General features: G+C 37.7%; 1 protein-coding gene across 8 annotated transcripts in view; it reads right to left on the bottom strand.

The window, feature by feature from the left end:
* The window catches only part of Prosap (prosap), a 100512-nt gene that overhangs the window by 10906 nt on the left and 64718 nt on the right, over positions 1-24888 (bottom strand). For 6 of the 8 annotated variants that reach the window (XM_011308485.1, XM_011308490.1, XM_011308491.1 and 3 more), the window contains 5 exons: positions 19262-19556; positions 17871-17888; positions 3823-3948; positions 1713-1893; positions 744-1328 (listed from right to left, as the gene is read on the bottom strand). In XM_011308485.1, coding sequence (XP_011306787.1) covers positions 744-1328; positions 1713-1893; positions 3823-3948; positions 17871-17888; positions 19262-19501 — 1150 coding nt within the window. In that variant the 5' untranslated portion in view covers positions 19502-19556. The remainder of the gene's footprint in view (positions 1-743; positions 1329-1712; positions 1894-3822; positions 3949-17870; positions 17889-19261; positions 19557-24888) is intronic. The other 2 variants (XM_011308489.1, XM_011308492.1) reach the window with 1 other exon arrangement.

The following is a 24888-nucleotide window of genomic DNA, read 5'->3' as shown; positions in this document are numbered from 1 at the left end:
AGGTGGAATGCCCTCGAGTATCGGTTAAAAGGTATCTACGGAGATACTTGGGGTCTCCGTACGTCAACGTCAGGGTGAGGATGTTGAAGAAGGAGGATTCCTCGGTGAAGCTAGAAAGGAGGATGGGCACCGTTGAAAGGGAGCGCGAGTAACGGCATTTGCCGTAACGTACAATTGCATTATTTAGAGGTTGTTTTCGTATATTCTTTTGTACTCGAGTACAACGGTGAAGAATGATAATTCGAGGCTCGAGGGAAATATTGTTGTTGTTTTATGGGGATTTTGTTGGGATGATTAGACATCTGAGCTTAGAATTGCTCTAGGTGATGAAATTTTTGAAGGAAATAATGCCTCAAGAGATCGGAATTCTTATCATTATTTTCTGTTATTCGTCATTCAAGAGTCGACTGTTTCTGTTATCATTTTTTGGATGAATTCCTGTTGTTCTGGACAGTTAGAATATAGAATACATCGATTAACTGAAAAATTAACACGAAATTCTTGTTTTTTTTTTCTGAGCGGAAATTATTTTTAAGAAAGCTATGAAACTCCACCAGTTCCATCCATTGGGTTGAAAATAATTCAGTCATTTGCCACCCAGTAATATTCAATCGTTCATAATTAATGGCTGTAAAAACTATTCTACGTAACATTCAAAGCTGAAGCACAAAAGAACCGCGATGGTTCTCTACGATAATAAAAAGTTGTTGATGATCAATGATTATTTTTGTTTCATCACTCACCGACTTCTTCAAGCTGATAATTCTTGATAACTTCCGCCAGCTCCATGTTACCAGCAATTACAGCAACCTGGTAGGGGGTTTGATTCGCATAATTCAAGCTGTCCTTTTGAGCTCCACGGAACAGTAACTGGCGTATGCAAGATGCATCAGTGTTGTTGACAGCGCACACATGGAGCGGTGTATTTCCTGATGCATTGCGGGCGTTCATGTCGGCACCGTAAAAAAGAAGATGATCAAGGTGTTGTACGAGATTGTTACGGCATGCCTGATGAACCTCCTGCCATCCCTGAAGATCCTGAGCACCAATTGTCGCATGATCATGGAGAAGTGTTTCACACAGCATTGGATCTGTCTTATAAATGACACTGTAGTAGAGAGGAGTTAGACCTTTGGTGTCTTTGTAATTTGGACTTGCACCGAGCTCAAGTAGAGTCTTAACGGCCTCGAGGCTGTTCCTCTCGACGGCACGGTGCATCGCCGTGAGACCCTCTTTTGTTCGATAGTCCAATAGGGCACCACCGTTAACCAGAGCTATTATCACTTTTGATGGTTTTTTCAGTGCTGTCGCTAGGGTCAACGGAGTTTCTGAAAATTAAACGTTCATTTTAATTGGTAATTCATCTATTCAATATTTCAACGGAATTCCACCGGCACTAAATTCTATTTTTAATAACTGTAAAAGTATGAATCATCGCTGCATCGGGTTTTCCATGAAACCTGTTAGAACGAACAGGCGCCAACTTGTGCTCATGTTGGAATAATTATGCTTGGAGAAAATTAGCGATTTCCGGTAATTTCTGGTTTCCAGAAGCAATTTTGAGGGATTCGTTATTGAATGATGATTGAATGGAAATTATTGACGGGTAATGCCATGGCTTCCGGGATAAGAAGTGGACACTCGCGTAATTTTATAACTTCATTCGGTATAAATGTTCAATGTCATTTGTTTAAACTGTTATTGTACTTTACCTCCAGTTTCCTGGCAGTGGAAATTAGGATCCAATCCCTTGCTACACATTTTAGCTATCTTCTCGACTTGACTATTGGCTACATACTCCAGTAACCTCCTCAGGTTTGTTCTCGTGTGCATCGCCTTGAGCTGCTTCTCGTCGAGGTGAAGCATCTTGTAGACCCGTCTCTTGTATTTCAGCTGAAACAAAATTAATCACAAAGTTCCTGTAGTCCACATTGAACTGCAATTTCTATTAATTTAATTCCTGTTAATTGTTGAAACTAAATTATAGAATTCGAGATAAGGGGGAAAGGGTCAGTAGCTGAATTTTTCAATGTCGTCCAATAATAGCATTCCATTGAATGAATGGAAGAAAAATGGTTATTAAGTTAATTTCCTCCTTGAATCCACTGAGTAATCTATGGCATGGACTCGATTGATATTGAACAACAATGGGCAACAATGGCCAACGATGGCTAGTGGAACAACCATAATAGTAAACGTGTGAATGGCTCGTATAATAATAATGGATTTAAGCTGGCGCATAAGTGGAATTCTATAGAATTCATCGTGTGTTTGGTGTATCGTGACGATATCGGCTATCGACAATTCCTATCGGATTTCATATTTCCCATTCTCCTTTGCTCTTGTCTCATCCAGCAAGCTCAGCGATTCTAACGGTTCGGTGAATAATGTGAACGAGCAATGGAGAGAGAGAATGAGAGATGGACACTAAGTGTATAGCAGTGGTTACGCAAGAAACCGCGGTGAAGCGGTGCGTCTAGAACTCGTTAACCTGGCGGGATATTTGTTTCTGTCGTTTTTGCGTTCGATGAACACGAGGGTCGTACCCGAGAGCCTCCGTCAGGGTGGGAATGTGTTATTAGGCGAGTGATATTAGCGATAGAAATTAAAAAAAAAACTTCACGAGAAACCTTTTATTGTAGAAAAAGTGATTTTCGTTTGGAGATTCATCAATATTCATTAATCATCATTAATTATTAATATTTGGAACGATTGAAGCTTTCAAAGGGAACAATCTAATTTTTTTCCTCAATAATCTGCATTACCCGGAATATGGTGTGCGCAACGATAAATAAAGTTTAATGTCATGTTAATAAATCGGTCAATTTCCGGAATGTACATAGTAAGTGAAGACTAGCCACTTTCTTAAGAGCTGTCTTCATTAGTCTAATCCATATTCAGACAAATTATGACTTGCATGAATTTTTTCTGAGTAGCAATTTATTTTATGAATGCATTAACTAGGAGTTCCTAACTTATTAAGTCTAATCACCACATCGGTTATTTTCCATTGCGAAAAATTATGTTGAAACAAGAAATAAGAGAAAAAATTGTGTTAAAGCCATGAATCCTTGCATTGCATACTCTTGCAGCAGTTCTTTTTGCAAGTACAGAAAAAAAAGTTTCAATTAAACTAGTAATTTTAATCATTTTTTTATCTGCAGGTGGAGTGGTAAATCGAAATAGTCTATCCACGTTGTCGCTGATATTTGCGAATCCGTGACAGTGAAATTGACATTTTCAATCCCAATATTCTCCTCCTCGCTTTTATTATGACTACAATTTTTTGTCTCCATTCTGGATCAGTATTCCGGGAGAGGTCGTATTGTTTATGATGCAGATACGAAGGTTCTTCGGTCTCTTCGTCTTATTTATTGAACAAGGGTTGCAGGAAGCCTTGGAGACCCTATGAGGGCTTCCTTGTACGTGACTCGAATGTCTACAATGTTCAAAGCATGAAATCTTCTTTTAGGGAGACCCTTTCTTTTTGCAAGTACAGACTCGGTGGAAATAAATTTCATAACGTATTGACAATGGTCAATAAAAGTGATTCAAGGTAGGGGGTCCATGTTCCATCCAATTGTCGTAAACGAAGAGATAAAGTTAAACGAGAGTAATTCATCTTTGGGATCAATGAATAGGAATAAAATAAATACTTTCATTTAAATTACCCCTTCAATTAATTATAATGAAATGATTCTTGTCTGAAGCGGTTGAAGATCTAGAGAGTTCCTCACTCCCCCGTAAATTAGGGTCTGTTGATGATGCGATTTTGTACTCTTAAAAAATATTAATGGCATGCGAGAAGAGCATTTATTTTACCTCCAAGTAGCCGACTGGTCCGTTGAAGGGATAATCCCCAAGGCGGCGTTCCTCGTCCAGAAATTTTCCAGCTTTTCCGTTTACTGGCGGACAAAACAGGCCGTAGTTGAAGCTCTCCTTTAATTCCTGTAAATCGCCATTAATCACAATTAGTACAGATGAATTCACTGATTATGCTCGAACATATCTTTAATAATTTTAAAATATATCATCGCCTTACCAACACAGACGCGCAAGTACCGTTTTTCCATTTTTTTTTGTATGATATATAATATTGGACAGAATGAAAATGAAAAATGCGATGATTTAATTTTGAAAAAGACGTCTGTTTTGGCAATTAGGCGGTTTTACTGGTGAGACGATTTCTGGGTTCTACATATCAACCATAAAAATATCAAAATAAGATAAAAATACAGATAAGAGCGTTATCACCTGAGGATGAATTTGCGCAAAAAGGGATTAGGGTGTTGGAGTGAAGGAGTAGTGATTTTGGGAACAGCCCATTGGTTGGCTAATGGGGAATTTAATGAATACGAAATTGAGCTTGAACACGCGATGGTGTTGGGTATGGGTGGCCTACCAACGTTCAATACACATGCTGGATCTCCTCTCATCCAACCCACAACCGGTTTCTTGCCTGCGTAAATTAGCCACGAATTTCATATCAACGATATAAAGCAGAGGGGAAAAATCAAACTGTGAAGATAAATGAAGCAATGAAGCAACTGATTGGTAGCAATCGATTCTCATCGAATAGGGCATTCATTGTGTTGGACCTCGTGTTCAGCTAAATATTTTTATTGAACGATTATTCCATCAGCTCCTGGTCTTTGATTGTCAATATTTCATTGAGAGACAATTTACATAACGAATTTAAAAATATATCATCGATTATAATATATCATCAATTTTAAAATATATCATCTCCACTTCATTAATTTTCGTATCGTTAATTCATCTACTAATTAATTCATTTTTCAGTGCTAGCATTCAAAAAATTACGTCAGCCTAACATTAAAATTTCGTCCATTTCTAAAAATAATGATGAAATAATTAAAGGGCTGTCGTACGTTGGGAATATCGGTCATGTAATTTGTGACGTTATATAATTACAAATCCTTGGGATGATCCACCCTAGGTTGTATTACGGTTTCAGCAGTGGTTTTTGCAAAAGTTTTTCTCATTTATCTCTTCTACAGTGAATACTCGGATAGCAGCTCACCAGAGATTGCGGTTGACTTCCTGTTTACCCTCCAGCCCTCCATCTCCTCCCTCATCTCTTTTCCATCCCCATTCTTTTGATATTTATATAAACCCACGGATAAAAAACAAGAGCTCAAAAGAGCGAAGATTCGCATTTTTTCCGAATTATTTTCCCCTCTTCTCATTTTTATCCGGGGACTAAATTGAATAGAAAAAATTCCACGTTGGGTTCCATTATGGAAAACTGCAATGGAAAATGATAATGGTTATCATAGGATATCCCATAATTTTTCATTGACAGCCAGCGTGTTCCATAACTTTCCAGAAAAGGTGAAAAGTAATAAGATATCGACAATGGACTTCTTAAATTCCGTGGATGTCCGGAATGAGATGAAAAAAAGTGAAATGTATGGAGGTCGCTTTGACGTCTTTGATCTTGCAAGACACTGGCACTCACTGGGTGTGATGGAAGAGAGGATCGTCCTTGACTGGTATTCGATGGAGTAAAAGATGCAAGAGGTACCTTGAGGTTGGATGGATCGCGCGTGCCGAGTCAGACGGGCAAATGTGCTATGGAATAGGGTAAAAAACCATCGGATAAAGAGCAGGGCAAGTTGGAGTAACGTGTTGGCTTGGCAAGCCAATGAAAAAACCATCATAAAAATAAAACAAACCGATAATCATTCCAACAATGGCAAAGTGTGTGGTACACGTGCCAAATTAAAGGTCTCGGACATACTTCAGTACAGCCGTTTAAGGCGTTCACTCACCTCGAAGGCGTGACGCGACCAATAAGGTGCATCAGCCAGTTCAGAATCAAATAAAAACATTTAAAATGCCGAGATAAACATTTTTAAGACTTCCCCGTATTTTTAGCGAAGTATCCCTTTTTAAAAAATCCAAGTGTAATGAAAAGTATCACGATCTTTCGCCTCACAGCTTATGAAAATAATTTTTTTATAACAATTGTAATATATATTCATATTACACCTAGTAGCAAATATAATAATGATAATAGCAACAAGAATAATAATGTTATAATTCTAATGTATAGAATGAAAGAAAAATGATGGAATTTGAAGTTTCGTTTTAAAAAGAAAGATGTTAATTATTGATTTTTAATGACTGTCTATAAATAAATATTTCCAGATTGAAATAGCCGAGAAATGGATGACCATTGGTGTATGTATGATTGAGTGAGTGAAGTTCATCCTGGGAAAATAAATAAAAAACAGCACAGTGGGACCACTCACGAATTTTATATCGTAATTGATAGCTGTTAAATTAGCGGGCCCTTTATTAATGGGAGCGGGCAAACAGTGTGGAAGCGTGGACGCACGGTGGACACGTGCCTCATGGTTCACATAACACTCGCCTTCAGGAAGGTATACGAAGGTCATGGTCAATAATTTTCCGCGTGCATGACCGTAAGAACACTTGATTATATGAATGAAAAATCATGATTACAGGGAGGCATCCTCAAGCGAACAAAAGTCACTCTTCTTCTAATATGTTGTCTTCTTCCACCGCGGCCATTTGGTCTATCTTTTTGTGTCATCGGTGAGATCTCCAGACGAACATTATTTTTTTCCACATGAATGTCAGACTGGAGTGACACCCAAGGCCATGCATTTTTCAATGTCCAATTAGAATATTCTCGGCAAAAAAAAAAATTGGAGTAGGAGGGCAATCTCTCGGTTGGAATGACATCTCTTTGATTATCTATTTGAGTTGTTACTTAAGTTGTCAAAAATTGACGTAATAAATTGCGTGGGTGCAGTTCGGAGAACATTACAAGATTTCTAGTTGAGTCATCGAGAATATTCAAGTGGTGTTTAGTAACTGCACAGTAAAAATTATCGAACCGACTAAAAATTTTATTTACTGGCGTACCCCTCGACCCACAAGCTCAATAATTACGGGAAAAAAACGTAATTTTTCCTACTAGAGTACCCTGATAGAAAGGGATTACATGTCTGATCAGGAACCTGATAAGCACTTGATGAGAGCTTGCCTTCAACTTCCAGACGGGATTATTGAATATTTCCATCAATTCCGAAACAGCCACATGAACCAAGTTTAGGGTGCGAGCAACGTTTGTTCTTTTTTTTTGTTAATTTTTTTTCTGCATGCAGTTGGCGTATGTACGAGGTGGTCCCTTGGGATAGTGGACTGAATAATTATCGTCGTTCTCGTTCTTCTGGACCTTCGTTATGTCCGTAGACTCACTAACGAACCTCATCCCTGATACGTCTGTTTACTCGCTTTAATATTTTTTTTCATCACTGTTATTCATTTTTATCAGCTTTTCATTCTTTATTATCTTTCATCGACGCTGTTAAAATTCCCAGGACTGATCAGACATTTATGTCCGGCATAAAAATCTATGGTACGTGTGAATTCTTGTTCATCCTGTGACGCAATATTTTCGGAATGAGACGCATGATGATCTCGGCTTCATTTATTTACCTCTTGTGTCACGCCTCAACTCAATGGTTTTTTTTTTAAAAGTTATTTACGACAAACGCATCGAGTGCACGTGTTCAGAAGACACGAAACCAAAGTAGAATTTATCAGCACATGCATTTTTGGAGTGAAAGTACAATCTTCTGGTGGAGGTACTTTTATGCATCCACCATTTATACTCTGGTGATGTCTCGTTTTTTTTTAAACGTGCCGTTTTATTGACAGACGTGCGCTTTTTTACAATTTGTATCGACTCTTTTTTGTAATTATTGCGATTTTTCATGGACTCATTAGGCTCATATATATTGTGGAGTGTTAGAGACGATTATATGCGCACACTTTTTAATAATATCCGAGACGAGGGAATAATGGTTGGACCGCGTCTCTATTTGAGCTTCATGAAGTGTAATTGCGAAGTGCCAGAAAAAATAATGAAGAACAACGAGTGTACAGCGTCTGGGGAGACTATGTAGACCTAGTGTTATTAATTGATATAATTCAACTTCGATAATGATGATAATAACAAAAAGCGGCGTCATGCATTTCGGGGGAATAAGTAGCTAAAACCGACATGAAGAAAGGTAAGAACAACAGTCAGTTCGTATTAATTCTGAAAGAAATTGTTCCGGGGATTCATAAATAGTTACGAGCGGTAAAATTGGTGGAAAAGAAATAAACATAAAAGTTATGGACACCTAATAAACTGAAACCAATACTTTCCGGAGCATCTCCAATGGTTTTCCGAATGTAATTCCATTGGAAGTTATTGAGTCCCTCTCAAAATTTACCGATTTTTATATTAATGATCAAAGAAGTGTAATAATTATGTTTCATAATGATTGTAGCGGAATTAATCACCGGAATTAAAAAAATAATCATTTCTCGGTTAAATCCAGTCAAATGTTTAAATAAATCAAGACATCGATAAATTTAAATTTACAAATTAAAAGTTGAAAAAATTGGAGTTTTCATTAATAATTAAATTGAATTAAAGATGATTAATAGTTGTAATAGCCGTAATTATAGAACGATTATTGAAAATAATGTAAAAAATTTGGTGTTGGAGATTTTGAATGGTCTCCTTGAAAAAGAGTTTGTTGGAGGGGGTACGGAGGGTACGGAGGGTACATGGGGGGTACATGCGGGGTACATAGAGGGGAAGAGAGGACCGCGCGGCGAAATTCCTTTGGAATATGCACCTCCTCTCCTCTGGTTTGTGAGCGCGTGAGTTTCGTTTTCACGTGTGTATAAAGCCAGTGAAGAAAGAATCCACGGAGAGGAGGGATTGAGGGCATTATACCCACAAGTTGCGGTTATGGGTGTATGTCTACCCTGGGCCAAACCACTGGGCTGAAAACAAAGGCGATGGAATGGTTCGTCGTGTGCATGGTCGACGTTAAACGAAAGATACGGCCCATAAAGAACCCAAAGTCTTGGCTTGTATCATGCAACAATCGACAGACAGCCTCAGGCCTTTGTTATTCATATAATTTCATATTATTTTATTGTCTTTTTTCCACGTTGAAAAAATTCAGGTGAGAATAAAAAGATTATTCATTTTTTCATTTTTTTTCTCTCTCCTTATTTTCATATTTTGTTTTACTTATTTCAATAGTCAATCAGTAATTTATGCTTTATAATTATCTCATTAATTATGAGTTAACATTGAATATAATTCAACTTTTTACGATTGAATAGATTGAGAATTAACAATTGTTTTTTCGTGAATTTTATTTGTTTTAGTGATTGAAAATTGATTTTCAACTGATAATTTGTCTTTCCCCCGTTGCTTGTGAATTCACTAGACAAGTATTCCCTGTTTGCTCCTTCAACATAATTTAATCACTTCTTTCTAGCTGGATCTTATCCGAACCAGCGATGGACACGAACCGTAAAATGCATGTACTGACGAGTCATTGGATTTCTTCACTAATTTTCCACTCTTCGGTACTCACCATCTATTTTAGAATGCAAATCGAAGGGATTGGAATTCACGTGGTTACCAGGTAGCTCCGGGGACAGAATCTGTTTAGACCTCTCTGTACACTTCAGATTATACGTTTCCTCGCCGTTTTTCACATCGAATATCTTTCCCTCGTGCTTATACTTTTCAAGGCCAAGTTATGCAGATTAACATTGCACTCGTGCACTTATGTAGATGGCAATTCACCTTTTCATTCAATAATTTTTTTACATCGCCCACTCTTTTTCATTCATGGGTCACACACGATAATGATCTTATTAACAGAATTATGGTTCTGCGCGAGAGTAAAAATTCATCGGTCTGTCATTACGCAAATTCAAGTTGAGGATAAAAAAACGTTAAAACGAATGTGACGGTTGAAAAACGCCAGTTGAGAAGCTATCGAGTTAATAAACTCAGTAACGAGCTTGAATTAAATAGGAATATGATTATAGGCACCTTCATCGAAGCATTCGCCAAAAATCAATAATATTTACCGATTTTTATTTCAACGACATATTATTTTTATTCCCAAGAAATAATCAGATGGAAATGAATAATCAATAAATTGATAGTAAATTATAAATTATCTTGAAAAAAATTCCAAGAAATTCTTCGACAATTGTGAAAAACCAGAAATAGGTAAAAATTTTTTTTTACCAGGGGATCTCAGAATGTTGAGGAAAATTGGAGGGGCAAACGACGTTGAAAGGATGGGTACGGTGATGAGAAAGATCATCTGGGAATTTGCCCTCGAGGCGAACAAATTTACCGTCACTTTCGATTATTAGTCTCTAACCTAGTTCATCCTAGGCACATAACTCGCCATAACTCCCCCCAAATATGACACGAGGAAGCTTCCAGTTGCGGGTAATTTCCTGTGGAAAATTTGGTGGAGTTATGACAGATACACATCTCCCTCTCCCCCTGGTTGTACACACCCCAGGCTCCAGTTAAAACTGTTTAAACTGTTTAAACTGTTTATACTGTTGATTCGTGATATTTTGAATTGAGCTGCTGTCGTTTGTCCACTTGTCCTGTTTATTTTTGCGTGTTCTGAAGTTTTATTGAGTTTACCCATTGATTTATTTATTTGTTTTTTCAACATTTGGCCTCAATTGATTCCTTTGAAGCCAACTTCTGCTTTTCATTTGGCGTTTTCCAATAAATCAATTGCGCGGATTGAATCGTCTCGACGGGAAAGGACGGGACAACCCCGCCTCCAGGTTGATCCTAGCACTCGGCAACGCGACAAAGTCAATTTCCGGGGCTGGAAAGGATTGAACAGAGAAGATCGAGTGGGGAAAATGGAGAAGCCAGAGGCTTTGAGGATTTTAATCGAGAGCCTCACCTGCATTCTGCGGAAATTATCACGTAAATCCACTATCTGTCTGCCTGGTTGTATTTAAGTGGTTTTTTTTTTCAAATTCATGCTTTCAATTTTTTGTCTGTTAACCCAAAGTTTGAAAAGATTTTTTCGTCCAACGGGAAAGCGAAAAACCGAGCTATAACTAAACTAGTATGATAGAGGAAGATAAAGTTTATTTAATAACTCCATATCAATATTATTGTAAAAGTTCATGTTACGACTGAATTAGCAATAAAAAAACTTGATCGTTGGATTTTTCAATGAATTTTTGTAGAAACCGATATATTTATTGATTATCGTTGAATCTGTAATTAACTAAACTGATTGGTCCAGGTTGATCGGATTCCAGACCAGACGGAAAGTCGATATTATTAATTCCAACTTCCGCGTCATCCCCGCGGCAAAAGAGAAATTTCATCTGATAAAATAGTGAAAAAAGATACGCCTGAATCAAGATCTGTATTTTCCCTTGGTATTTTTATTTTTTACATCCCCCACACGATTTGTTACGCTTCACTGGGATTATCGCCTCATGGTTGAGAGAAGGTGTGATCATCTAAATTCGATAACTACACGATTTAAAAAATAGACATCTAACAGATAAATAGAATTGATAAATTATATTGAATTTGTGGAATCGATAAATTTATAAATTTCCATCATTTAAACGATTCGCAAGTTTGTTTAATAGGCAATCAAATCAATTATTATACGAATGAGGCATTTGAAAATTTAATTCGCTTATTTTTTATATGGAAATCTATAGCGTAATGAAGTATTGAAAGTGAGTGAATCTGTGTAAACATCCACTCAATATAAATCAACTGATGAAAAAAAACTGATCTGTCGGAAATATTATTGGACGTTTAATTAATGAGGCGAGAAGAGGTCTCACATGTGTCATGAATCAGCGAGACGTCACAGCAGTGAATAGGACATGGTCAGTGTCATGACATTCTCCTTGACATGAAGTCTAATTTGTCTCACCTCGGTGTGAAAAGAGAAATGAAAATAATCAACTGAAATAGAATTAATAAAGGTAAATATCGAATAATAAATGGTAATTTACGTTTGGATTATTTTGAATTATTCTGTACAAAGTGTCCAGTAAATTTGAGCTTAATATTTCCAGCAAGATATCGAGGTGTATGATGGAATCAGAAATTCTCAGGGAGGCAAGGACCCCCCATCGAATGAATCAAGCCAATGTGCAAGTAATTCTACAGTCTTAAATACTCTTTTTTAATGGCATTTGTTGCTTGGAGCCTTGCAACCAACGATATCTTAAATACCATTTTAGTATGGAGTAACACCATGAGACTTTATGATGAGATACCAGCGGCATTTAACCGATTTACACTTGCTACGTACGAAAGTCAATGTATGGACGAAGGCCAAGGTAATTCTTGACAGTTCATGTAAATTACCCCTGGCAATTACGCACGCTGTGGCACTACATTGTTGTACTGTACAATATACATGTACGAGCAACGTGAGCTACACAAGGTGAGGTATAAACCATTCTTCCATACTGCGGATAACTTCAAACCGCAAATGTGTATCGACGATGAGTGCTACATAGATATTGCGAATATGATCCCAACACCACGTCGAAAAAACTGCAGGAATTTTTGTCGGTTAATTTATTTTAAAATTCCAGTACTGCGTTAGAATCGAGGTACAAAGGGCCAGTGAGGTACTGTCAAGATATCAATTACACTTCATTCATTTGAAGGAATGAGAAGAAATGAGAAGAAACTTTGCGCGAACATTCCGAATTTTCGCGTTTTTTCAATAATAGCTTTCAAATATTCATTTTTATATAATTCTACGCTTCACCCTTCATTAATTTTTCATTACCTTTGCATTTATCCATTGAAAATAACATTTTCCCATTTTCGGAGGGAATGCATTTTTTATCATTACTCACACCAACACGACCTTCAGTTTTCCGCTCAAGGAATGAAAAGAAATGGAAAAAAAGTAAAATTTTAAAGGCGAGTAATTTTCAGGAGAGAAAACGCTCGAGAAATTCTTTTTGGAGGTAAATAGCGAAATTATCGTTTAGTCGTGGCCAAGAAGTCGTCAAAAATTTTACAACTCCCCCCAATCCTTTCAAAATGGCGTATCTACCACCATTGCTATCATCGGACAGGATTCAAACCGATTTGAATAAATTATAATTACTTCGATTGTGTTTGCCGAAAAAATAAAGTGTAAGATCACTGTATTATTCACTGGATTCTCATGTAGAATAAAAAAATGGAGAGAATATAGTACATAAGTGGGTGAAATAGGTATTTTTCGAGGTATTCGAGGTCTTGGGCAATGAGAGAGTGAGACATACGGTTTTATCCGCGTACAGAGCACAAAGTACTTGGGGGACGTGGGTTCCTTGAGTGGTCTCAGGGGCTCCAGGGCATACGAAGAATTCATGAATACGAGATGATACTTGGGTTTTGTATGGTAGAGAGGGGCAAAGAGGGGGAGGCAATCTGCAGCTACCATAAAAGACAATTAGATTAAAGATTCGCCCGTGGACTTTATTCGATCACGCGATTATTCAGTTTTCGTTGGTTGCTAGGTACCACTTGGTGTTTCTCGTTTGCCAAAATATTTTCACTCAACGATTTTCAGTGAATCTTTTACCTCCTCTCTGTGGATTCTCGGGGAGACAGATTGGGCCCTTTTCAGGTGCTTTTCAGGTACTTGTGTATGTGCGTCAGAGAGATGACCACAGAGAAGAAAGGGGAGAAAGGGGTGCATGGCTGGTGGTTCTGATGGTACGGGAAATTCATGAATACGAGATTACCCCTTTTGTGCTTTCGGTGGGTGTTGCAGTTCTCTAGAGACTACGAGGGATAATGTCAAGGCATTTCAACCTTTTTTATCACGCCATCAAATTTTTAAAACTCGGAATTAATGGATATGGGTCTAGTTTATTCCATTTGCACTGGAAATTAATTTCACCAAAAATAAATATACGCCTGTATTTGCATGTGGCATTTTATTCAAATTCGTTAAGCACGTGATCCGTCATTTGAATTGGAGATGCAAATCAATTTTTTTTTCATCACTCGTCCGAATTTATCAGTGTGAAAAACGTGATGTCATTTCTGAAAGAGAATCCCTGGAGACTCATTCGGCAAAACCCACCGGACAATGCCCTCGTATACACGCACACCGGAATAACATATTCGATAAAAATAACGTCACTTTTCCGTAATGCCGGGATGAAATGTTGTAGAAAATTTCTCAGCCTTGTCAATGAATTTTTACCGAAATTCGCGGAAATTTAACAGAATTGTTGCGTAATTTGAACTGAATATTTCTGCAGGAGCTGGTTATCTCGCTGTATTTATCTTTCACGTGTCCACACATTCGTTTCCCCCAAATCCCTCACTTTCGGCCCCAGTCCCTCGTCATTCCACCTATATGCAACATCAGACTTGTCCTTTTCTGCTCCGAACCATCCGAAAATCGCTCATCGATCGCTCCCTTCAGTAATTGCCCGTTGGCCTCCTCTTTCACGTTTGAAAATCGCCAAATTGTTTGGGGAATTTACTCGTGGAGTTGACCAGCCCTGTCGTCCCTTTTTTTAATCCATTTTTTGTCTCCCAAAAAAAATGTTTTTTTTTTAAAACACCACAAGGCCGATCGATTCAGTCCCCAAAAGTCGTTGAAAAAAACGGCAAAATTCCTTGGGAAATCGTCGAAGCAGATTTCAACGAATTTCTTCGTTTGGAAAAAAGCAATTTCCTAACGTATGTAGTATCTGGAGGTAGAAAAATAAAATACCCGGGTGTAGTAAAAGGAAAAACCATTGGAGTATAAAAGCGTGAAGACGAGCGTCGGTATCACAGGGGATAGCACCGGGGGTTCCATTGGTGGGCGTAAGATCATTGTGATCCACGATCGCGAACCAGGATCATCCTTCACTTCCGATAGGATCACTTCTCCTTCACTCGATTTATACACTAACACTAGTGGGTTAACTCAGTGGGTGCCCGAGGCCTCAATGCCATCGACCGTTTTACACACGGAAACTCCACGAGTTTCGTCTTCTGACTCCTCCACAATTCCTCTTTACCTCTTAACAAGTCTCAATATGTGCAAGACATATTCTAGTATCTCACTGTGTCCGAGTAATTGAACATTACTTCCTTTATATTGATTTATAAAATTTATTTCTTCTCAAAAATTCATTCTTCTATCTGGGGTAACAGAATTTCGTTGGAAAATTTTAGAGAACCCTTTCGAAATTTCTTTGAGGTTTTGAAAAATCCAAATGTAGATAGTTTTGAAGAAAAAATTCATCAAATCGTTGAAGTTGTTTAGACTGAATTTCGCCTCTGCTAAAAGAATGTATTTTATCTTTTTTTTTTTTTTGAATTAACAACAATTTAAAATGTTTTTTTTCCCAGGATATCGGCTTTTAAGTTTGACTACTGGGACAGATACCTTATGAAATTCAGAAACCACTCTTGCTATCCCATTGGTATTCACTTTGCAATGTCCATCTATCCCTGGACGTTAACTCGATCCCCACCTGGGAAACATTCATATTCACATGTTCCCATATTCATCAGCACTGAAACCCATGGAGTGGGATTTATATCTCTGGAGTTCGCCGGGAGAAATAGGAAACTCGTTGATAGTACAGAGTGTCGATACAGAATGTACGGGGTAATTCTTGGTGAGCTATTGACCAGAGGGATAGAATCGATAGAAAAAAAAATTATTACCACCCGATCGTTCTTTCGACTAGCCGATTGCCTTCAAAACTCATTCCACGTTAGTGTGAAATATTGAAAATAGCCTCGGTGTTTCAAAATTGGTACTCTACGGTTTTTTGATTCTCCTATTAGACTCTTCCACTTGTACATTGGAAACATGTATATGTTCGTTTCAATTTATATTTTTTAATTAAAAAACTGGAGATTGATGCTGAAGTGTATAGAGTCAGTAGTTGACAATTGTCGAAATTATTATCGATTAGAGACAGGAGTAATTGCTTTGTTGAAGATCGATCAACCGTTGAGAAGTAATTCTCATTCATCCTAATTGTTCTAAAGAACTTACTAAAATATGTACGGAATTCAATCATCGATTTGGTTTTTCGAGAATAAACCTCCCCGATTCATCAATCTCTCTTTGGGGTATTTCCAGGCGTAATTAAAGAGACGGAAAATTTCATAAGAATCATCAATCATTGACCCGGAATTTTCATTTTCTTAAAAACGATTATATCTCGCCGTGGGGTTTCAATGGAAATCGATCAGTCTCCAGTGCACGAGTTTCCATTCATTCATGCTAATGAATGCGTAGAAAAATCGTCCAGTCACCGATAATCATGTGATAACAAAATATCTTGAGGGGCATATCTGAAGTAAACAAATAAAATACCACACGCCTAGTGAATGGATTACGAATGGAAAATATTGAACGCTGATAGCTCCTGGTATAAAAAACCAGTTAAAAACAGTTAACGATATTTATTTTAAGATGATGACGATCTTTTCAGTAATTTGGGGGATAAAATAAGTCAAATGAATTAAATCAGGTGTAATCACCGAATAAATAGGATGAAGTAACCGAGTATAACATATATACTTATATTAAGTATGAAGTATATATTTGTTTTAAAAAACCTGTTGGAAATCGCAGGCTAAAATTGTTTTTAAAAAAAAACATTTTACCGCACTCTCTCTAGGATATGACAGGATTTACGTTGAGAAAAAAATCTCGCACTTGAATAATAGTTTAAATAATTTAAAAAAAATGGCAATTGTGGAGCGTAAGTGGAGGCTGACAAAAGGGCGTGGACCCCGGCAACGGGGAAACACGGATGTTGGACCGTGGCTCCTTCCTCCGGTGCATCGCCCTCTCTCATACATACTTGTCCGCATATGTACAGAATACACACACGGAAAATTCAATCCGCAACTGCATACAAAGCTTTGGGGGGGAAAAAAATAATGGAAGAAAAAAAGAATCACAGGTGGAGAGAAGAAGTCGCACGGAGGAATCGAAAAAGGGGAATTATACGCGGCTCGGATGGCGATCGTTTCGTTAACCTCGGGCGAAAATGAAAGTCACCAGGCAACATTCGACCTCCTTCGGAATATTCCCTGTTGTATCATACAGGGAACTTGTAACCTCAGGTGAAGACAATCCATCAAGCCATTTCCAGGGTGCGGAAGTTGTTTTTCGGGGGACCCCTCGCGCGGTTAAAAATTATGACGAATATCAGTTTGTAAACTGAAATCGGTTATTTGTATGGCTTAATGTTGTGTTAATCGTGGTAAACGCCTGAATTCATTTAATTGATGTAAAAATTATTTTCAATTGATCATTTGGATCTTTTTGTCACTCTATTTTCGAAAAACGAAATAGATTATTCATTGAGAAATGAAATGTTTTAATTTGTGGGGTGGAATTATTTTGGTGGTTTTTGTATCAAATTTGAAACCCGAAAAGGTACGCGCGAAAATAAATATTGATCATTCCTCTTCGGTCATAATGCAGGAATTCTGTATTATATTCGTTCAATCATCTTTCTCATGTTTCTGAAGGGAATATCGTTAATCCCTCACCACAGGCCCCATTTCCCCGAGGTTCTACTAGAGAATTTTTCATCTCCATTGCAGTTCTTCATACATATTACTGCAATTCTATTCCAAGTGAATAGTATTTTTATTCGTGCACACCTCCACCGATAATCCCATGCAGCTACAACAATTCCCCAACAAATCATGCAAAAATAATTGAAAAACAACAGGTGCAAAGTGGACCGCGCAAAGATTACTTCTCAAGATTTAAAATAACGATAATATTGAAAAAAAAAACAAATTTTCATTACTACTGAAATATATCATTGAATATATAGATCAATTTTTGAATTAATGATTTTTTTTCAAGCGATAAAATTAAATTCAAATTCATTGATTTTGGTTTTTGAGTGGTCCATTTTGCGGCGATTTCCTTCAATACAATTTGACGAATAATAATAAACAATCATGCTATTAGTGAAGTGAGAACACGTACCCTGTACCAAGTGGCGACCTGCACATTGAAAAGTGGGAATCGGCATGGGTGTAGAAGCGGTGTCGGCGTTTAACCCCCGGAATAAGTCACCCCCAAACATTGTCGTGAAGAGTGCCAAAGGGTGAGAGGAGAATACGTGTGTCAGTGTGTTTAGGGCCGTATTCAACACACACAACACGGTGAAGGGTCGGACGATCGTGTTGATTTTTCACCGATCCACACGGACGACAGGCGTATCCGTTGCGGGTGATAGGATTTAAGCGAAAAAAAAAACAATAAAACAACACCATTGAGTGAAAAGTCATTCACAATCACATAATTATTATGAAAAATCAAATGGACATGTATTGAATAATTTTTGGACTGGCGAATACGGGGGATGAGGGGTGAAAAGTCAGTTGCGAGAATTACGCGATTTTTTCTCATTATTCTGTATTCATTTTTTTAAATATTATTTCTTCTAAATTCATAAAATCTTGTTTATAAATACTATTTTTTCTCTGGCGGCACTACATCGTTTATTATTGTTTCGTATATTGATGGATTTTCTCGCGATGATGTTCAGTGTCCTAACGTAAGGGAAGATTGTCAGCGTAATTCTCGATTTAATGACTCGAAAGGAGTTGAAATGGCTAGGAGGAAATACTCAGGAATTTCCGGTTATATCTCATCGAGGAAGAGGATGTAGGCATAAGTGATAATTTTTTTTCTTCGTTTACTGATGGAGTAATTGAAACGGGAAGTGGCGAAATGAATTTCGCCTGATGACGGGAGATAAAGGAAGAGGTAGATTTTCTTGATAAAAATGTGAAATAAGGGTTGTTCTAAATGTTGTGCTATACCTCCTGTGTCCCGGAAGGCAAGCATGTGGGACAGAAAAATGAGAAAACGCGTGAAACGTGAAAATTCATAATCTACAACTATCCTCTCCCTCATATTTCATCTGAGTTATTATAACGTTAACATGAGCATGAAGAGAACAGAAAAGCAAACAAGCCGCACTCAATATGCAGATTAATTGTTATTTAAATGTATCTGAATATTGATGTTTAATTTGAATTTCAATTTTTCTTATTCTTTTGAAGTTTGAATCTAAATTTAGCTCGAGTGAGACGAGATATAGACTGATATAATATCGAAAAACTAGCTTTAAAAAAAAAGAAAAGAAGAACATGGACTGGTATGAAAATTTGAGCGATCAAATTTATGATCTCACTTGAGATGCTGCTGGTGTCGTAGACTGAAAAAAAATCTATTAAATGATCTGCAACGTATATGAAGTTATTATGAAGCAGTAAATGGCACACGTATAGGTTGTTAGACAGTTTATCGATGAAAATGGCAACTGATATTATGGGATATAAGCGGATTGGACGAGGGGAAGGTCGTACCTTTGGTAAGGATGCCAGGCACTGCTGCTTAACATCCCACACGAGTTGATCCTTGGGGAATTGAAGACACTTGCTGACGTACAATTCGGGTACGTGAACACGAGCAAGTAGTACACCATCCTCAACGGGTCCAGCTTCGTTGGCTGAATCTTGGACCTGAGGTATTTGACACTGTCCACCTGTGATGCTCGTTGGTTGTCCAGTGGTGGGACAGATCCCTTGTTTTGGTCCCGACTCCATCGCCAACACCCCACGCCCACTTCCTCAACGATTAAATATTCTCTCTTTCTCACATCTGAAATTACAAAAATATCATTTCCTTAGACTTTTTTAATTTTACTAAACTCTCAACTTTTATCATTTTCTTTTGACAACTTTGTAAGGAATATTTATGGAATTAAGGAGCACGAGAACAAATAATCAATCAGTAGACCTATGTTAATTCTTTGAGTTACAGTTATTTAATAACTGTAATATTTAATAACAAGGGGTTTCACCATAGCAACGATTTTACTGCACTTTTTCTAACCTTTTGTGAATCTTTCGAAAAGTCGGGGAAAAAACGCAGTAAAACCGTCGCCCAGTGATGAAACTCAGGGAGTTATTGAATAATGAACCGCAGAAACGGTATATTTTTTCGCATCGTTCCAATTCCCGAAGTACTTAATTACTCAAATCCCCAAGTACGTCGGGTGAAAAATTCACGACAAATGACGAAATTCTCATAAAATTTCAGACAATTTTTCACGGAATGACATTTCCTCCGATAATTACGAAACTATACCCTACTTTTTTTAATTAGCAATATTTGAAGGGAAATTATCACATCACCCACGATAATTCCAGAAAAGTGAATGTACCACGTTGAGTAAGAATTGCGGCAACAATGCCCGTCAAATTACCACTGAATTTATAAATTTCAGATAAGTAACCGCTTTTTCAAAATTTTTCTTCAATTCATTTGAAATAATATTTATCGTTACATTGTTAATTCATTTTTTTTATCGTTTGCAGGAAAATAATCGAAAAAATAATCGAAAGAAGACTTTAATTGAATTTTCTAACAGCGGACTAGGCGCTAAAAAAATCAGAATAATAAAGAAATCGAAGGTGAATTTGAATATGTTAAGCAACGTTTCATGAGTACAAATAATGACTTTAATTTTAGCATGGCCATAATATAGTGGTTGGGTATAAAATAACTCACTCTGGGTTAAAAATTTTTTTCGTGAGAAATGCGCACAAGATCCTCAAACCTGTCCTGGCATGGGCAAAGTACACCGCCAAACAATAACTTATACGATGACGATATGAGTGTACACCGAACTTTCACTCGAAAGCTTCGAGGTAAGAATGGAGTAAAAAAAAAAAACGGATAAATACGACAGAGACATTGAGAATGCGGGTGTATACCCGACAGTGTCTGCATTAAAGTCTGAACGCATTCGTTCATGAGAGAGATTTCAATAGCATTGTACAATGCTCCACGTAACAGTGAGAATTTACTATTATGCGGGATAAATAGCTGTCCAGTGTTGAGTAAAGATGGAAATAAATGGCGGATGCGCTATCTAATCACGAGAGCACACATTATTAAAATTCTTCATTCAATCAACACAATGTGAGATTTCTATTATGCAAAAAATGGACAGTAATCGAATGACGGATAAGCTGTTATCAGTTCACACAGACCAACATTGAATAATTTCATCTTTCATTATTTCCTGAATTAATGAAAAAATGTATTTCGTTGTCATGTTTGTTGTTTCGTTGTTTATATCATGCCTCTTGTTTTTTTTATCGTTTTGTTTGTTGTCTTTACTGTCCCCGTGTTTCCGATTTCCTCATTCAAAGAGTCTTGGTGAATACTTGGGATTGAAACTAAAAGTAAATATTCTTCAACCGAAGTGAGAAATAGTTGGAGACTAAGGCTGTTAACGTCAATAATAGAAAAATCCATTATAACACATCTCCGTCATATCCCATGAAATTCTGGTTACAGCCGCCGGCATTGTTATTGACAATTAAAATTCTTCCTGTTCACACGAGTGTTATTATTCCGACTCTGTTCATTTCGTGAGAGTCACTTTGCGGAAAGAAATAATGTTGAAATAAGAAGTGTGTACTGAACAAAAGGATAACAATAAATCACTGTACACCGCGAGAAAAAAACCGTCAATCAAGTATTCAAGGGATTGTCTCCTGCTGAACAGCAACTAATTAAATATCATATTTATATTATTAATGATTAAATTTTTTTGCCATCTGCAAAAGGTTCAATCTCTCGCTATCACGCCGTAACGATAATCACACGACAAAAAGTGTCAAACAAAATGGATTTTCCCTTGCACCGCGGAAAATTCAGTTAATTACATGACTCATAGAGGTGGAGTAATAATTGATCATTCCGGGCGGCATGGTGAATTTAATCGACGGCAGTTAGAACGACACTCTAATTTTCCTGTAGCACATCCTTTAATCATTCATTCCCTCTACCCCATTCTCCCTCATTCAATCTGCATTCAGCCGTTTTTTCGGCTCTCCTCATTTTTTCGTTAATGCTCTACCTCTGGCCATGACAAAGCGCATCAAAGTGGGCAAAAAATATTCCCCTCCTTGGTACGTGTACACGTGTGCGTAAAGAAGATGAAGAGAAAATGTAAAGAGAAAAAAAAATTAAAGGAAGAAAAAAAATATGTGTGGCTTGGATAACGTCGGACGTGGATGCATCAGTGACAAGCAGTAAATCATAGTTTTACGGCTCGTCGTTTTATGTGGCCCTTATTCGCCATCGAAGAGAGGCCACTACGCAAAATTTCCTTCTCAGTTATTTCTCTACCTTTTTGCTGCTTTCCTTTTTTTTTTCTTTTTCCTTTCGTCTGATGGACACAACGTACCAGTGGTTCGAGTGCGTGGGCGTTGGTACCTTAACGTTCACCGGAGTAAGTGCTCTCAGGCTTCTCCACGAGGTTCATCCCCTTTTATATTCCTTTCCGTTTCGTTCATCATCATTTTCGTACTCACTCTAACCCATTGATATGCAGTACAACGGGTGGTGATGCCAATGTAATTAAAATCAAGGCCAGACGGCACTGAAAACCAGTCGAATAATAGTGAGAATGTTATTGCTGCTTTGCAATACACTTTTTTTGGCTTTTCCTATTTGCCCTCCCCTCCCCCTCCCCCTTCACTTTATTTCTACATCACGACCGCTTTTATTGTCCTGGGGATGAAAATTCCTTATTTGATTTACAACGCTCTAGGGGATGCCTGCGAAATATTTCTTCAACTAGTGAAAAAAATGATTAGTTCAGTCGTGATTCGTGGGGGATTGAATCTTAAAATAATTGTTGGTGAATAATGTCATTGGAAAAAAGCAATTGTAAAAAATTAAATATTATAATGGGGTTATATTGAAGAGGTCTTGGAAAACTTGAGTAAATATTTTCAGGGTTCAAGTGGTCAGGGTTTTCTTAGCTCTTGGACATAAAAGTTGTATGTTCTCGGGTGTCAAATAGTCATCCGGTGGGGTCTTTGGATGTGGATATTTCAATGGCATGTGGAAGGGAAGAAACACTCGGAGAGGACTTTGGTAAAACCGACGCCAAAGAGGATCGATTCCCCTTGCAAACGGCTTTGGTTGAATCTCGTTCCACTTTTTGTCTCTTGTCGAATGTGAAAACTTAAGGCTTTCAACAAATCTACAGCGATACTCAGAAGAGCCCACCGAGGGGTTAAAAAGGAATGAGAGAGAATATCAGAAATCCTCGGAATCACTTTTCCCGGATGGATGGTATTTCCTTCAGAAGCTTCTCCCCCCTATCTGGTATGTTGGCGTCGAAGATTCTCACCCTTCATCCCTTGAAAATGCGTGTTGATGGGCAAGATGGTGAAGGGAGAGTCTCATCCCTGATTCCTTACACATGCACAATCCACTCGTCTTTTGATACTTTGACAGCTCTGCGTGGTTACATTGAAATAAGACTCAGGCATTTCTCGAGTGTGTTTCTCAGTCTAAATCTACTTTTACTTTTGCTGGAGCATTGCTCCTAGTACTGCTCACCAACAGGTTTCTCTGGGATGATTCAATGGCTTCTCCATTGTTCATTCAGGTAACAATTTTTTTCATTTTCATTTCGAAGTTGTGGGTGGACACGTGAATATCAACCTCGAAAATTCCAAGAACATTAGCAGCATGATAAGATAAAATACATCAACATCGTGTACTCAACTTCAGATGATCTCGGTTGATAACGAATCGATTGATCATTGATAATTATAGTGAGTGACGAATTATGCCAGTTAGAAGATAAACGTTATCTCAACTAGGAATTTCTCATTTAATTTGGAGTAACGATTTCAAAGACTTCGGCTGGAATAGCTTCTTCCCTCAGTCAAATAATTCCTCGGAAATGTCAGATTTGATCGTTTTCAAATCCCACCGCTCTTCCCCTGCCCCTTCTTCCCATCGAAACATCCAATCTGACAATAATTCATGAGACTACCCTTTCCAGAGACCGACAAGCAGCAATGCGCGAAATTGCCTCGTTATATGTCTTTATTTCTGGAAGAGGGGAGTCCTTGGCCGAGGCACGTCGTCAGCTCCTTCTTCAGCTGCCCCTTATCCTATTTTTTTCTCCTCTCTCTATGCACCACCTACCATCTCCCCCCTTCAACCCCCTTCACTACATCTCACGTTTCCCTCCGAAATCCGATGATATTCCTTAAAATAATGTCTTTGTCCCAAGTTTGATGAATTAAGGAAGCGTAACGGATAAAGTTATCAATTTTTTAATTTGAATTTTGCATGCCCTTTTCAGAAGCTCCTTATCCATAAATTGCACAGGCGATACTGTGGTGGTGTTCCGTGGCCTCGACCACCTTTCCCTTCTTATCCACCTCCGTGTAATATCCTTACAATGCAACAGCGAACTCTTTAACAATTGGCACATTTTACCTCACGTGTGGATGTAATGGCCTCCAGGTAAATCTGAAGGAGCACCAGGGGCTACCTGATTTATTTTCAACGCAGTGAGTTTCTCCCACGAAAATATGTTGAACGAATTTCGCGGTCTCTCATTCTCACTCATTTAACATTCAACCGCAGATTGTCACTGCTATATTTCACATCGCCCTCGCTCCTTTCATCTTCATTTAACGTGGAAATTACATAATTCTGAAGGAAATAGAAATTGTGTCATTCTGGCATAATTTGTTGCTCCAGATCAGAATAAGAAAAGTAGATATACTTTTGTATTGGTTAAAAAGAATTCATTTTCTGAGGTCAGAGAAAATTGGATAATTAGTTGGTAACCGAAAAAATTGTATATGAGAAGCATTTCTTTCGTTTTAGATGTAAATTAACCGAAATGGTTTCAGTTGGAATAAATAAACAGATTTGGGTTTGTGCACGTGTCCGTAATGGGATTTATGCTCAATATGGGATTTATGATATGGGACAGCATGAAGAGGAAATATTTGAAAGATGTTACTCCATACAAGTTCATCTTAGCATCTGCTTCTGGCGCATTTTGTCCCTCGCAGCGCTCGTCTTAAAAAAATATATTTTTTATACTTCCGACTCTGAATAAACATCCTTTCAATGACACCATTATATCCAAAAATAT

Source organism: Fopius arisanus, unplaced genomic scaffold (genome assembly GCF_000806365.1).
Source record: "Fopius arisanus strain USDA-PBARC FA_bdor unplaced genomic scaffold, ASM80636v1 scaffold00060, whole genome shotgun sequence".
Lineage (NCBI taxonomy): Eukaryota > Metazoa > Arthropoda > Insecta > Hymenoptera > Braconidae > Fopius > Fopius arisanus.
Note: the sequence above shows the minus strand (reverse complement) of the source record. Positions and strands in the feature narration are given on the sequence as shown.